This window comes from Netta rufina (genome assembly GCF_964035555.1).
Source record: "Netta rufina genome assembly, chromosome: 4".
Classification (NCBI taxonomy): Eukaryota; Metazoa; Chordata; class Aves; order Anseriformes; family Anatidae; genus Netta; species Netta rufina.
This window is the reverse complement of record NC_140127.1, coordinates 71393700-71410419: the sequence shown is the minus strand read 5'-3', so window position 1 is coordinate 71410419 and position 16720 is coordinate 71393700. Positions and strand designations below refer to the sequence as shown.

The following is a 16720-nucleotide window of genomic DNA, read 5'->3' as shown; positions in this document are numbered from 1 at the left end:
CCTGTGCATCCCTAGACTTGTTTTGTCAGACGACTTGCTTTACCTAATCAAGGCGGAGGGAAGTATTGTCCTCTTCAAGACAGCCTCAGAACTGCTCAGCATCTTCTGCTGAAAGCTTCTGGCAATTTTCCTTTCCTGCAGATGAAGTATGGTATCGCGCTTCAGCTCAAATACCCTCTGTTATAGTTTGCCCGAGTGTGCCAAGCACAAACGATATCAATCCAGAGCTCCATAAAGTCAGGGTGATCTGGGTGCTCATGTGGTTATTAGCACTGTTCCCCAAACAACCAGCCTGCCCCACTCCTACTGAGGATGGCCAGAGCTGTCGCAGAGCTGTCAGCACAAACCTCTTAGCATTTACGCTGTACAGAAAAGCCACTTTCGGCAATCAGCCACTAAAAGCAATTAGAATTTTAATTGCAATCATCTTCTGCTGTAACACATTGTGTGATGTCAGGATGTGCTGGCCTCACCTGTTACCCATGTTTAATTCCCCTGGGCATTCAGTGACTTTTAGATACATATGTAGTGCTTTAGCACCTCAAAATTAGGTGCAAAATTGGTTAGGAATGTGGCTATACTGAAGCCAGTCATTAAGCACAGTAAACACACACTGTTTCTGAATCTCAGAAAACAAAATATATATATATAATTATATATTTACACAGTAGGACAGACTTACAATAGAGCAGGTCTCTGCACGGACAGCCATCATTGCATTCAGTGCAATGTACCCTCACTCCTTCACACTGCCAAAAAACATGTAATTGAGCAAAAATCTCATTTCTCTCCTTGCAGCCTGGTGAATGCCATGGTGGTGTGCCCTCAGCTGGGTCGCAGGGGAGATCAGACATCCAACTGCACGGCACATCTGCACCCAGGCATGGGATGGACATCGACATCCTCGGTACCACTAGGCCACAGTTTCAAGCACAGCTGTGTGCTAAATAGAGTGGTAAAACTGTCCATGCAAAGAAAAATCACTGGGAAAGACGGAGAGGGCCAAGAGAAGCTGTAAAATGGGGTGTCCCAATTAAACACCTATTCGGAGCAGTGGCTCTACTTTTAACCACTTGGAAACATGACATGAAAACCAGCTGGAAAGCCAGGTCAATTTTGGAGTGCTGAGAAAAGACAGATCCTTAAACTGTGAATTATTCTCTGTTTTGGATATATCCCTGGCTGGTGCAGGTGGAGGGATGAGCGCCCTGTCCTCCTACCAGGAGAACAAACAGCACCATCTACTGCCCTCTGAGCATTTATCCAAACCAAACCGTTATCAAATTTAGTCCCTGCTGAACCCTCTGCCTTGCAGCCTCCGCTCAGTGCAGAGCTGAACACAGCCCTCAGACAAGTTGTGAATTCGAAGGAAAAAGAGAAATAATAATAATAAAAAAGAAGAAATAATAATAATAAAAAAGAAGAAATAATAATACTGTCCTAGGCTGGTTGTGCTTGCACTCATCCTGCCAGCTAATTGCAGGGCTGCAATTATAATTCTGCTTTAACATTGATGCCCTGCAGGGTGAGGGTGGCCTCACAGTACCCACACTGTTGTCCCCATGAAACAACCCCCTTTTTGGGGCAAAAGCAGGGAATATTTGGAGGGAAATGTGACTGTCATTTTCTCTGGGGACACACACCAACATGGCAGGCTGGCTAAACGGAGGGGATTTAAGCCCTGAAGAGGAGGGATCGGTGTTTTGGTGGGTGATTGAAGACAAAGAGAGGGCTGGCTGCGTTTGGGGATGTTTTTGGGGGGATGTTTTGGGGGGTGTTTTGGGTACAGGTGTGGGGTGGAGACCCCGGGACGAAGCCTGCAGTCGCCGTTTAGGCTGAGGGCCCTGAGGGGAGGCGGAGGCCGGGGCAGGCTGGGCCGGGCCCCGCGGGGGATGAGGATGAAGCCGGGCTGGGTCAAAGGAGGAGCCCGCTGAGGTGTCCCGGCCCTCGGGGCTCGGTCAAGGCGGCCCTGGCGGTGGAGCCGTGGCCGTGAAGGGGGCTCTGAGGGGAGATGGCGGCTGAGGGGGGCCGGGAGCGGCAGCAGGAGGCGGCCCCGCAGCCCCAGCTCGGCCGCGGAGGTGAGTGGCCCCGGGGAGAGGGAGGAGGGTTTATAATACGTTTGAATTTAAATAATTGGATGGTTTTAGTACATTTACACTGTTATTATGGTGGAGGTGGCTGGAACATGGTTGTGCTGTCCTCTCCTTCCCAGATATAAGCCATCCTGTGGAATAACATCCTGCTAAAAAGCTAGCAAATGGCTAAAAACAGCGGTGAACTTCCAGGAATGCCAAACCATGCATAATGGGTGTACAATATTCACGCGTTGGAAGGCTTTGGTTCATGTTTTTATAGTCATTGACTGGGCTGGTTTATGGATTTTTGTTCAGTTGGTATTTTTTGGTTGGTTTTGTTTATGTATTGTATTTTTTTTAAAGCTAGCCACAAACTTAGCAATGCATAAACATGGTCTTTTGTTAAATATGTAAAACATCTACTAACAGCGGATTTTCCCATTGTCGGTTAAATTTAGTAGTGCTCTGGTAAGCAGAAATAACTCCAGAGGAATTAATCACCCTTGGCTGTTTGGCTGTGAGAGAAACTGGCAGCTATTGCAAGCAGGCACCTTGCTGGGGGAGAAAAAAGCGGCAGAATGAGGTACACTCCTCAAAAGAATATACCTGGGGCAAGTTATGAATACACCCGTGTTTTGTTTAGGCTTGAATTCCATTTTCGAGGAATTTCAAGGGATTTTAAGGGTCCTGAGGGTAGTGTTTCTGAGCTCCTCGCTGGGTAGAGGCAGCTCGCTCCCTGACTTTTAGTGCTCAAAAGGTATGAGGCTGGTGGTTAGCCACACTGCAGGGATTGCTGGACACACAGTTGGTTCATGTCTGGGCTAAGCAGAGCTATATAAGTGGACATCACTGACAATTTCTGTTTTTAAAGCTTGGTAAGGGAGAGAGGGCAGGTATCCTTGTCTTAAGTACAAACTTAGCAATAAGTTTTGGCCTTGGAAACTTTCTGTGGCAACAATTCTTGCTGATTTCTTCACATACAAACATTTTTAAATATGTAGTTTTGTTTTGGTGGTTTGTTTATCTTCAGGGGTTTCTTTGGGTTCAGTAGCAACCAGATAATAACACTTGGTACCTGCAAGAGTGTGGTTAATCTGTAGGTTACAAACACATTTCCTTTTTCAAGACTCAGTATGCAGCACGTGCTTGCGTTCTACATTACTAATTTTCCCATCTCCATCCTTTTTTATTTTGCACGTCTTCATCCTCCACCTACCGGAGAAGAAATAAAACAAATTAGGTACCAATTCACAGCTCATGTTTCTCAGCCAGCATTCCACAATTCCTCTTAAATAACACTGAGACTAGGCTGAGAAATAGCACTGCACAAACTGCTACCTGTTGTACAATCTTATGGGAGCACTTATCTGTCAGGAGAGAACCTGGCTGAAGGGTAGGTAACTTGTCTTAACCCACCTCAGAGCATTTACGAAGTGGGGAGTCAGGGCTGTGTTTCTTATGTGTTCTTAAGACCCAAGGAGTGGATAGGGAAACAGTTCTGTTATCCTAAGGAAATAAGTTAATGACTGGCAAGGGAACTAGCAACTTATCCTGCAGTATTTAACAAATCTAATGCATTAGGTCTGTTTTTAAAAGGAACCAGCCTCCCACTATAGACTTTAATAAGCTTTCTGTTGCACCCTATTAATGTTTTGACTGTCTCAAAAAAGTGCACCTGGATTTAAATATGTCCATAGAGACTTAAAAATAGCATATCTTTGATTTATTTTTCCTGAAATCCTGAACAACTTACCGTAGTAAAAGTCAGTTGATACTTAACACTAGAAAGTTACCTTTTTATAAAAATAAAGGCAGAATAGCTGATTTCAATGTGTTTCAAGCTGTGGGATGCTGATCTGCCTCCCCTGGGTCTGATAGGAGACAGGGAGCAGGGGTCAGAGACAGGGTGGTGGATGGAAGTGGGCCAAGAGGGAGAAAAATTCATGTACTTCCATCGTAATGCTTTAAAACATTTTCTGTTTCCTTCAGAGAGCTGCCGAAGAGAGCTGACAAAGTGTCTTGTTACCATTTACCCTGGGCAAAAGGGTGAGCGTTGTGTTTCCCATCAATTGTAAGCTCCTTCTGTTGTGTGTCAGGGCAGATCATGGATCCATAAAAGGCTTTTCGCACTGTCTTGATTTAGTTTCAGAAAGTTTGGGCAATGCTAACTTTAACCCCTGGTTTGGTGGTGGTGTTGTATGCTCCAAAGGCCTGACAGGCTTAGGCATGTGTCAAGCAGATCTGTGGTAGCATGTAGGTATGAAATATAGAAGTCTGCAATAACACATTTGAAGGCGTGTGTAAATGTTTGGAGGTTGTCATGTTATGTTATTCTGTGGAAATAAGAAGTCAGTCTTGCATTTTGGGTGATGAATCCAGTTTATGAAATGTGCTGGAAGTTCAGTTTTACAGCTCTCATTTTCAAACAGCAGAATCCAGTCTGGTATTTGTTAGTTTTACAATCACCTGAGCTTTGAAAGGGGACACAAGTCATACAAAACAATATTCAGGGACTAAACTCACTAGAGAAAATTAACATCTAGTCCTACAGTATTGCTTCCTTGGAGAAATGCCTTTACCTAGCTGCAGAAATAGAAATCAGTTTGGTTCAGCCTCCCCTTCTCATCCAGGAATCCAGTTCTGTAATACCACACCTGAGTGTGTGTGGTAAGGGTTTTAAAGTCTGTTATCTTTGCCTGCCCTTTCTGAGTTGGGTGTCTGTGGATGTCTGTTCCGGGTAATTTCTAAGATTGCTTTCTGATCCCCACCATACAGTGGCCACGTCTGCCTGCTGTACCGTGACCAAAAGCGGCTGGATGTCAGTGATGCTGTCTGCCTGCAGGTTTGGACAGCTGCTGCTCCCAGTAGTCAAGCTTTTGTTCACCTTTCATCCTGTTACTTAGGAGGAATACGATCACCTAATAACAAGCAGAGAGTTTGCACATCACATGAAGATGCTGCCAGCACGGAGCATACCCTGGAGCCAGCCCTGTGAAAGGGTTTGTAAAACAAGAAAACAACGCCCGTCAATATTTCCTCTCTTGAGGGCATGCTGTTGTTGCACTTGATTCGTGTATATCTGTTTATTTCTCATAAAGATGCTATGTTAGCTGCTGGCATTTGAGGGCAGAACTCGGCTGTGTCATTTTCCAGGCTGAATACCTTGAAATTGAAACTTGGTGCCTTTGCCTTTAGGGATTTGTCTAGCTTGTACTTTTTCCTTCCTACATTATTCTTCCTGCTGTCTTCTCTACCCTCAAGAACTGAGGAGGAAAAATTAATGTTAGTCTGAGGCTGAGTTGTGTTTCCTTTTTAATCAAGTGGTAGAAAATCTTAGGTTGAACAGTCTATCTTTTAAATTACCTGGCTTCTGATATTTTAATTAGTTTTAGTATTACCAACTTCATATTGCCCAGAGGGATGGCATTATTTCCCCTGCCTTTCCTACATGGCATACCACAAAAACTCTAAAATTTACCTAGCAAGAGCAAGAAAACAGCAAAGGTTTAAAGTTGGAAAAAGACAAACATCCTGGAACTTCTTCCAAGTAGTACAAATAGACAAGTACAATCGTGTTAAAACTGTTTCCAAGCCTTCTCACATTGGTGTTTTAATACATTTCTTCAATAGCACAGCAATTCAATAAAAATAAAAACTAAAAAAAAAATGCTGAGTATGCTTCTAAGCTGGTAAATGGGAATTGAGAAGCAATAAGCAAATACTGGGCTTTCAGTTCAGACAGTGGCTCAGTCTGATTCCTTATTATTAGCCACTTCTATTTATTTATTTGAATCAATACTGAGTACCTGCTCTCCCGTTGCCTTCTCAGTACTGATATTTCAGTATTTTGAATACTGAGACAGTCTTGTTGAGCATGTTTTAGGAACATGTTCCTCATTGCCTACTGATTTAGGCTGAGTTTATTCCCTACATTTAAAAAACAGCATGAAATAGATCTCTGGAGGTTTCTGGATGCCAATTAACAGCTCAGTCCTCCTTTATGTAGATAACCAGATTTGATATTTACTTTCTTGGTCTCATCCTCAGGTCTCAAATGAGCTGTTTGTGCTGCAGCCATGCAGCGTGGTTTCAGACAGTCATCCAGAAGTATCAATACCTGTAAGCATTTTTAAATCCGTGCTATTAACAGAGCGATTTGGGTGGATGGGGAAATGGCAGTGGGATAAGAAGCAGCCTTAGAATTCATTTGGTGTGTGGTGGTGTTTAGGTCAGAGCTGCAGGCATTTGGGAGCCCAGGAAGGGAATGGTTTGGATATTCTGTGGAGGTTCCACCTACCTGAGGTAACCTTCAGGGTGCCTGGAAAAGAATTTAGACCTGAAACAGGCTGGGATTCATGCTGTGGTGGTAAAATTATTAACGTTTATGATTTGAGAGGTCTGGCTAAGAAGGTTATGCTAACTAAAAGAACATTCCTTCTGACTTACAGCTGGAAATGGCTGTGATTTCTTCCAGCTCCCACTTCTGGGCTAAGATAACGCTGGGTGCACCACTCCTCCAGGCTCCACCAGGAGCCATCTCTCCGTGTCCTCAGCTGTGGCAGCTAACAAGCTGCTGAAGGAGCCCATCCCCAGAGATGGGTACCTGATTTTGTTAACATTAGAATGATTTTTTTTTTCTTTTCTCACTTTTCTTTGCTCTGAGACAGGGTATAAGTCAGGTCCCAGCCATCAGGTGGGAGAAATCCCCATCTGAATGTTTTCTGGCTATGGTGGTAGTTAATAAAGCTTCTGTGTGACCCATGTTAAATTGTACTCATGTTATTGTGTGCTTGGTGTCCCTATTTTCTGTGAAAATACGCACTAAAAAGGGGTCAAATCCGGCCTAGACACCTGCAAATCAAGAACTGCACGCTGGTTTCCAGCCCTGTGGAGTGCTCCACGCTTTGCAGGAGCACTGCATTACATCTGTGAGGGTTTGGGGTATCTTTGTGCTGGCATGACTGGGAGCTGGCAAGCATATGAGGTTATATGGTAGGGTTAAAGTCACTCACAAAGCTCTTCTTGGTGTTTCGGTGGGATCAGATTTATCCCCTGATTGCCAGAAACTCCTGAACATGAATCCTCATGTTATGCATCCTCTTAGCTACACCAGCTGCTGTTCACGTTTGCTGTTGCTGTAGCTTGTTGTCTCTGAGATGCCAGTGAACTTCACAAAACATGAAGTCTGTGGCAGGAGTGTGTGCCACAGGTCTCATCACAGAGCTGAGAAAACCGGGGCAAGGACAGGCTGTGAGACCCACAGAGAACGACATGAACCAATAATGCCATTAAAATGAAAATAAGAGGGGAAAAAATACCCTAGAAATTACATTATTACTGCTGGTTGTCTCTATCATGTGGCATGACAGTCTATAGCTTGCATTTTAAAAAACGTCATCTATTTCTAAAACCTTTTTCCATATCCCTTTATTAAGGAGCTGTCCCTTTGTGACAAACAGCGGTTGGTCTGCTTGGCAGCAGAGCCATCTTTTTTTAATAGCCAGAAGCTTGTTCAAAGAATTACTCTGAATTCAGGATACCAGTAAACGTTTCGGGGGCACCAAAATGAGGAGGTCAAACAGCAGCCCTGCAAGGCTGCTGCTTTTGATTAAATCTCTGAAAAGTTTCTGATAGTGTGGTTGCAAGCTGTAAGGTAAGCTGTGTTGGTTGTTGTTTTTTTTTTAAGTTTCTCTTCATTGCCAGGAAAGACGTCTTCTGAATCCGAAGGCTGAAGACCTCAAGTTTGTGAGAAAGATCTCAAACAATTTTCTTCAGACAGGATCTTCTGTTGAAGCTGTTTTATTTGTGATTGCAACAGCAGGCGTCCAGCCAATTAGGAGTGCATTGTATTAAACAAATCCTAACCTTTTATTCCCTATTTCCCGACACCTGATCACCTCCCCTGTTTCCTCATGGCTGAGTACTACAGGTTCACAAGCTACTTGTTGCTCCTCTATACCATATATGTGCAATTTTTCTTTTTTTGCAACCCTTTAATTTCTCCCTTTTCCCTTTTTTTTTTTTTTTTTTTTTTTTTTTTTTGCCTTTTCTTATGTTTTGAGAACCTGTGATCTTTGTTTTACTGTTCTCACACTGCCCATCCTGTTTTTCTCAAGCTCCTACCTTATTTTTGGAACAGTGAGGCCTCCAACTGTCCCCTTATCTACTTGAGAGGGCTGCTGATGTGTGAGATCCCTGCTGGGAAGGGGACTGCAGCTGCCCAGGTCAGACTGAAGACCTTTTTCGTCTCCCAGCCTGCTTGGGGTTTTAGTGGGAGCGATGCTGATTTATTCCTGAATTAATTTGCCTCCATGCCGTTTGTTACAAGACAGTTAGGACGTGGTGGTACTTTCCACAATATTTCCCCTTTGTATTGGCAAGGGTTTGGGGGTTAGGGGTGGCCTCTGTGAGGAGCTGCCCCTGTGTCAGAGCAGAGCCAGCTCCAGCTGCTCCAAAAGTGTTTTAATGCTCTTGATTGACGTGATCCCTGCTTTTAAGTGTTGATGAGGGTGTCCCCCCAGATCAAATGTGCCTTCACATAAAATTATTCAGGATTACCTCGAAGTCTGGGCCAATCTCAGTAAGAATTGAAGTGTGTCCATGCCATGAGTTAAGGGGGAACAGGGCAAGAAAATAGAAACAAACCGTTGGAGTAGTTTTTCTCCATTTAACTTTAAAAAAATAGAATAAAATAGAATAAAATAAAATAAAATAAAATAAAATAAAATAAAATAAAATAAAATAAAATAAAATGGTTTCTCTGACAATCTTTGGAAGCTTCTGAAGCTACCTCTTGGCCTTTCTCATGTACTGAGCTACTCCCAGACTTTCTTTATATCTTTTTTTTTAAACGGTATCCCTGTATTTAACTAACTGTGTGACCCAGTCCAGCTAAAAACCTTTTCTTAAGCCATTAATCTAGTATTTCCAACATTTCCCTATTTGAAGTGAGCTGAAAACCCTATGAAGAGGCTCTATCTTCCTTCTTTTTCAAGTCCAGGTACACTTACAGTAATACTTAAGGCCGTGAGAGCAATACCTCTGTAAGGAGGAAGGTTTGGGTGGCTCTGCAGCATTGCCTTGAAGCCACAACAGGGCATGGTGTGATTGAGGGGGTGAAAATTGGTTCCCTTGTCTTCTGCTGCAAGTGAATATTCATATTTTGAGTAAGCAAAGACATACAAATATACTTTGTCCTGTCTACTGACCGACGTTTTTTGTTTTTTTCTCTGTGTTTAGAAGACATTTTAGATGAGGCAACGAGGAAGGACCTGTTCACTGACGCTTTCTGTAAGGTTTGCAGGGCAGTGCTGCAGTCTGAGTCCCAAAGGATGTCCCACTACGAGGTAGGCTGGAAGGGAGGACTTCTCCTAGCATGCACTGGGGTTTGGGTTTCTTTGGGGTTTCTGTATGGTGTTATAAAAAGCTCCTCAAGGCTTTTCATAGTCTTTCTTAAAGCTTAGCCATTAAACCAGGTTTAAATGTTGTGATATTGAAGGGCAATCACCTACGTGTTGCAGGGCAATTATAGAAGGAATTGAGCAGGTTCAGGCAATGCTGTGTATGGGATTGAAGCAGATCTACCCAGAACATACGGACAGCATGGAGCAATGCAAACTACAGAGGAGTTCATTTCTCTTCACCCAGAGACACACACGTGATGCTCTGTCTGCAGGTGTCTGCGTGAGGCAGGTTGTATGAATTGTGCTGAAGGAGTTTCCTGGAACAAGTGTGTGCCTTGGGATATTGCTGTCAACACAGGAAACTAAGCTTTATTTTGAAACTTGATATTGATGGTTTGCATGCACAGACATTTCTATCTTCTTGCCAGAGTTACTTCACAATGCCAGTTGCTCTCTGGTGTCTTTCTTGTTATTCACGTTATTAATTAAGATTCAGGTCTTGCAAGCTGTCCTATTTCCTTACTTTGATTTATGTTCAGCAGCACTTGTCCTGTCAAACTGAGAGTCCAGACTCTCAATTTGATTTTCTTTTTCTTGGATCCAAATCCAGCTGAGGATAAAAGATGCAATTGCAAAGTTATCTGACTTCACCATTGCAAAATGAATCGAGATGGAAGTAACTGACTCTTTCTTCTCAGTTCTCTTTGTGTTGTCTAGCCAGGTGTGATAGGACCTCTTTGTCTTTGGTAATAGTGATATGATTTCCTGTGTAGCTCCTCAGAATCCTTAACAGCTGCTTGGAAAACATTGGATTAGAAAAAGACAAGCCACTTGTTTGACTTTGTGTGTTACCAGTGTATAGCGTGGCATGTGGATAAGTATGTTATAAGCGCAGGAGTGATGCACTGAGAAAGCATCTAAGAATTAATAAATAATCACAGATGAGGGGAGTATACATAATATGGGATTTGAGGTTACTGGACTAATGAATGCGCAGTAGAAATCTCCACAGACTTGCTCAAAGCTGGAGATTGTCACCTTCTCCAGGGAGACCAGGCTTCTTTAAGAAGGTAAATCAGGTCGTGCTGCCTGTCAGTCCTCTGTGCCGCTACTCAGGATGGCCTTGATGTCAAACCCACCAGGTTTAGCATTAAAAGAGCTCAGTGGACCTGCTCTGTGGCATGGACACGTTCCCTTCCATACCTGGTTTAGTGTCTGTGTTTGTAGGAGGGTGTGTAAGGATTTTTGGTTCCCCAGGGTGTTGAGAGTAGGTGACTCTGAGGGCTGCCTGAGGCAAATAGCGCTAAATACTGTATTACTGATTAAAGAACGGTGTTGTCACATGAGCTGGCCTTTGTCTGGTTGTGGCTCTGCCTTATACAAATGCAGTTTGGCATGTGTAGAAGGCAATTTTGGATGAATGAAGTCCCAGTCGCTGGTTATACCACTGCTTGGTCCCGTGTTAATGAAACAGGAATAATTCCAATCTCTTCTCAGAGCAAAAAGCATACTCGGAAAGTTTGCCTTTACACCCAAATGCACGCTGAGAAAGAAGAGAGGCAGGAGCATGGCAAAAAGAAGAAGACAAACTATATTAATTTTCAGGTGACTATTCGTCTTTGTCGCTAACTAAACTGTTTTCTTGTCCTTCACTAAGTGCTTATGACTGAGCTTGCTCTTGCCTGTTTTCAGGTGCATGGGAGTGGTGAAGCAGATAAAAACAAATACTGCAGTCTCTGCAACATGTTTTTTTCCTGCCCAATTACTGCATTGTCTCACTACCTGGGAAAGATCCACGCTAAAAACCTGAAACAAGCATCAAGAGACAAAGTCCTGATGGCAGTACAGAGCACACAGCCTGTTCCTGGTAAGAACTGAATAATCTGCATTGCATGTGCTTTCCTGTTACTCTCTGAAACAAATACAGAGGTGTCTTCCTACACCTGCATGTCTCTCGGCCTTCTGTTCTGCCGAAGTTATGGAGCTGTGGCATGGTAACTCCTTGGGTGGATAAACAAAGATACAAAATACCCAGTGAAACTCTGAAGCTGGGGAGCCTTTCTTTCAAACTCTCTATCTTTCTAGCTAAAGGCAAATATTTCTGATTTTTTTATTGATGAAAGATGCTTACAGTTGCTCAAAATATTCACTGCAGTCCTACAAGATGTTACTCTGATAAATTGTTAAATTAAAAAATAAAAAGTCTTCAAGCAACACTGAACTGGTGTTAGTTCAGTACAAGTTGCTGAACTCTCCCTCTGCAGGGTAAGTCTCTTCTTGGACTGTTTAAAGCCCTTAGAGTGAGCAGCCATCAAACAGAGTTGATTGATATGGTTTCTAATGGTGGGGTTTCTGAATATTCCATGTGTTCCTTATCACATCGTGCTCTTGTATCTTTGTAAGGACTAAGGGACTTGATAGGCTCAGTTCAGCCCCCAGCAGGCTGTTCTCCCTTCCAGCTCCATCGTTCCGTAATTACCTATTTTGCCCATGGAATTGGTTTAGCCCTTCCTTTGCTGTGCCATCAGCAGGTTTATCCTCTGCTTTCATCTCTCCAGCTTTACAGAAGCCGTCGGCTGAGAAGCCCTTGCTGCCTTTGAAAGCTGAGGAGTTTGCAACCTCCAGCACGAGTTTGGAGTTAAACGATACGAAGTACTGCCAGCTCTGCTGTGCTCCCTTCGATAATCTGTTCTCCGCCCAGCAGCATTATGTTGGGAAGAAACACAGAAGAAACATAGCACGGAAAAAAATAATGGAGGAGCTGGGAGATGAAGCTCTGCTTGCAGAAGTCAGAATAAATGGTAAGCAGAACATGAGCAAGTGGGGACAGCTTGAGTAGTTAGCTCTGATTTGGGCAAGGAAATGAGAGACTTCTCCTTTGCTGCAGAACAAGTTCATTTCTTCCTTTCTGTTCAGTCAGTGAAATGCTGGAGCTCTTTGTCTCTGACAGCTTTAATTCTTATAATGTCTTCCATTAATCTTCTGTTCACCACACTGATTGCTGTAATTCCTTCAGTCTTCCCACTAGGAAATTTGTTTCCTAAATGGTCATTATTCTCCAGCCTCCCATCAGGACAGTCTCCAGCTCTGGCACTGTGTCCAAGGCCCTGGTGTTGTACCAGTGCAACTTGCATTTATTTTAGTGGATCTTCTGTAACAGAACTGTTGATCATCTGGGCTTGTGCAACAGAAGAGTTGATCCTCCCTTTAGTAAAGAATTCAAAATTCTACTTGATACTCAGAAGTTATTGTTTCAAGTCACTGTTATTCAATAAATTATTCTATAATTTAAAGAAAATGGTGCATTTTGATGCAGAGCAGCAGCCCATTGGAATTAACACTGCGCTTTGCTCTTGGGTTTGCATGGGGAAAACAATGACTTGGTGGTTTTTTTTTAATTATTTTATATACTTATGTCTATGAGTAACACAGCTTGTAAGAGAAGAGAGCGTGACAACCTCGAAAACACAAGGACCTTAACTTGTATTTGGCTGTCTCTGCATCCCATATTCGTAATGTACTGTTTGACAGTTCTCTCAGCATCTTCTTGTCAGAGTTGAGCCAATGTTTTGTGAATGTCTGAGCAGTTAATGTTTAAATTCAGACAAGATCAGTGTGAATCTGGACTGACTGGTGTCTGTTGGTGCCTGCTTTGGGTCAGGTGCTTACAGTACTATTTAATTTTTCAGTACAGTTCTTTCTTATCAGCATTTGGTAACAGTTCACTAGAATTACCTTAAATCATTGCCGTCATCAGAAGTATTCTTTGTTAGTACTTGAAAATGGTTAAACTGCAGCTGTACAGCTCTCTTCATGAATACTGTTCTAGTGTAAAATTGAGATGTTGCAGCAGAGACATTGTATATATCTGTAGCAGCTGATTATGGGAACATCATGTTAGGACTCTTGCATGGAGGGGGAGGATTGTGATGAGTTTTGCATTTCATTTGCAGTCTTTCTAACCTACAGATTCCTTATTCTCTGCGGCTTGGCGTGGTCCTTACACGTGCCGTGTTTGTGATGTCATGTTTTCATCTATAGAAATGTACCAGTCCCACGTGCAAGGGAAAAAACACCAGATGAGGTAAGTCACTGAGTCTTTTGTTACTCTTCCTCTGTAGCTTCTACTTTCAAGTTTCTACTAAAGACTTTGCTTTCTTCAGTAGCCCAGCTGTCTGCTGTTAAGGGACTTTGACCAGTTATTGTGTTTTTTTGGTTTTGTTGTTCTTGTGGGATTTTTTTTTACTGTTTTTGTTTTAATTTGGTTTTGGTTTGGTTTATTGCCTTTAAGGGTCACTGTCTGTTTTAAGCATCATACTTATGACTGATGTTCACTCTTGGAGTTCCTACAGCTGCAGCTTCGATGGCAGCCCACAAAAAAGGTCCTGAACCTTGTGGTTTTCCCACTTCTTTTACTATCCTCAAATATTTGTTTCTCTGGGGACAGCAGCATTTTGGCACTCAGTGCGTAGTCAGCCTAGAAGGAAATGGTCTGAAATCTAAGATTCCTGTTGACAGAGCAAATAGACCTTAATCCTGAAAAGTGCCAGGTCTCCACTGACTGTTCAGTGAACTTAAAGGTTCATCAGTATGCATCTTACCTTTGGCATAAGATGATTTGTCGGATAGATGATAGTTCTTACCTTCCCTTTAACCCAGAACAGGCACCGTAGCCTGTGGTAATTGCAGAATGGATATTGTGGTGATTTACGATCTATCTTTTTTGAGATTGCTATGCAAGTAGGCCAAATATCAAAATTGCTTTCATGTTAGACATATTGATAAGACATTTTAAGTGAAGGTGCAATAATAATATAACCACAGGAGTGGGACTGAATCTGTTCCCTGTCATTTCAGCTGATTTGGAAATATGATCATGTATAAGAGGTTTCATGTAGGTACAGAGAGCAACACACTTGGAATATGTTCTTTATGTAAATCTGGAAATATAAATAATTTTATTATGCATGTCTTTCTGCCCTCCTGACTTTTTTTTTTAACTCAACAAATCCTAAGCAAATTGATCAATATTAATAACTGTGATTTTTCTATCCAATGTATGCAGAGCAACAAAGGTTGTCGAAATTACAGAGAATTCAAGGAAAACTAATGAAGTAACAGATTGCATTCAAGTTCCGAAAGCTACAGGTCTAGAGCAGAGAACATATTTGAGAACAGCAGAAGAGGAAGAGTTTCAAGATGAAGATGCCAAAGGAGGAATTGACCTCGGTGGGGTTGCATCTTCTACCTTTAAGCGTGAACAAGGCTGGCACTCCAACGTTTTCTCAGAAACCCAGTCACCTCCAAATACTGGGGAAAAGAGATCGCCCAGTTGGCCATCAGCTTGTGAGCATGCACTGGAAAAGACACCTAATTGTAACGTGGGACTCTGTGCAGGAGAGCAAGCATCTGAGGTGGCCACCATCAGAGATAAAGGCTTTAGACAGTCAGTTGCAGAATCTAAAGACTACTGCAAACTTGAGGTTGATGAAACTTTTACCATCTGCTACAGTGAACGGAAACTTCAGATAAAACATAGCGAGGAGGAAAAATACATTAGTGAAGAGCTGAAGTGTAAGAAAGAAGCCACAACACCAAAAAGGAAGGAAAGTAGTGAATATGCAGATTTTGGAAAAGAAAATGAGAGGCAAAAGCGAATTAAATTTGACGTAGACTTGGTAAATGAGAAGAAATCAAAGCCTTATAAAGGCGAAAGACTTGAACAAAACCCTGCTGAGAAGGAGAGCACTAAGCACAGAAAGGATGAAGAGAAGCCACAGACAGATGGCAAAACAGAAGAAGAGCTACTTTGGGATGAATCCATCTTTGGATACTGATACAGGTTTTGTTTAGCTTTAAGAAGCTGATTCTGGTTGTAGTTTCTCTAAAGCACTTTGTAAACTGCAGTGGCTGTTTTGCTGTTGTTGTCTGCTAAAAAAAAAGGTTTTGTTCCAATCTGGAAGCAAGGAGAAGCCAGTCTTATGACAGGCTTTTGGATAGTAGTTATGAATCAATTGTTCGTTGTTACATGTACACCAGCCATTGCAGTGATGTGACCTTGAAAGTCTGTAATCTCTTCTGGAATATTCCTCAGATAAGGGACGGTAGCTTACAGAATATTCTTGGAAATTCACGCAGATGTATAGCTTTTTTGTCCTAATACTAATAGAGATTTCTTTTAGTTTTGCAGGAAAGTACATGAGGTCGGCACAATAAGTAAGGGCATCACAGTGTTCCTGGCTACATCTGTAACGTTTCACGGACAACTCTTAAAGAAGACCATGAAAGACTTTTGATTCCAGATCTTATTTGCTACTGTTATTTTATTCCACATGTTTCTGAGAGTTAAAAAGGTTTATTAAATATGCAACTGGTTGTCAGATTTACATCTAATAAATTAATTTTTCTGATTGTAATCCTGATTCTTAGTTTAATTTTGAAAACCCAGAAAAGGTGCAATACGCAAAAGTAATAGCTAACATGAGGCTCTTTTCTGCTTCACTCACTCAAAGTAATTTACAGGAGGGACGTTAGAATGAAGCTAGATCTGTGACCCAAATAATACTCTGAAGAATCAGTAACACCTTTTAGTTGTTTTAAATAGTGTCATCAGACCTTCATTCATAATACGGACTTGCCTTATTGTGGCACATGAACTGATGTCCTGCGTTTGTCCTATGTATTTAAAAGCAATGTTGTGACACCATTTCGTTTCTCTCAGTGCCTTCAGGTTGCAAGAAAGCTTTTTCTTAGCCTTGATGTGGGATCTGAAAGCCCCACGTTGTCAAGTTGCACCACTGGGTAGTCTGTTTGTAGGGGCACCTGTGCTGAGCTGCTGCTTTCGGTGTATCTGCCCAACTGAATCTTCTTGTTGTGGTGGTTGTGGGGTGGGGTGGCATAGAGACCAGAGCCCTCAAGCCTTGAATTCTGGCTGGTTTGTTTTGGTTTTGCAGGAAGAAGTAGGTTGAAAAGCCTTGTGAATAAAGTACTGTGTTTTTCCTAAGTATCTGTGTAGTTGTAGGTTGCAGTCCTGGGTTTAGGGTTGCTGTTTGCTAATGTAATAAATCTGAGCAGTTGGCATCTGAGCTGTCAGGTAACGTGGTCCATCCTCTAGCAGTCAAGCTTAACTAGAGTCATGCACAGCCATACGAAGTTGAGCAGGAACACGAAGGTGCCTGTAACAATTCACTGCTCAGAAGTTTGTCCTAGCAGTCTTAGGAACCTGGTGACAGAGGTCCATGA

General features: G+C 42.4%; 1 protein-coding gene across 1 annotated transcript; it reads left to right on the top strand.

The window, feature by feature from the left end:
* Positions 1-2011: 2011 nt before the first annotated feature.
* Positions 2012-15315, top strand: KRCC1 (lysine rich coiled-coil 1; the record flags this gene model as incomplete). The annotated part of the gene is made up of 9 exons (XM_084286545.1): positions 2012-2078; positions 6596-6674; positions 8597-8655; positions 9315-9421; positions 10976-11083; positions 11171-11345; positions 12037-12279; positions 13520-13562; positions 14544-15315. The coding sequence occupies 9 exons, from the start codon at positions 2012-2014 to the stop codon at positions 15313-15315; spliced, it is 1653 nt and encodes a 550-aa protein (XP_084142671.1).
* Between the last annotated feature and the right edge of the window lie 1405 nt (positions 15316-16720).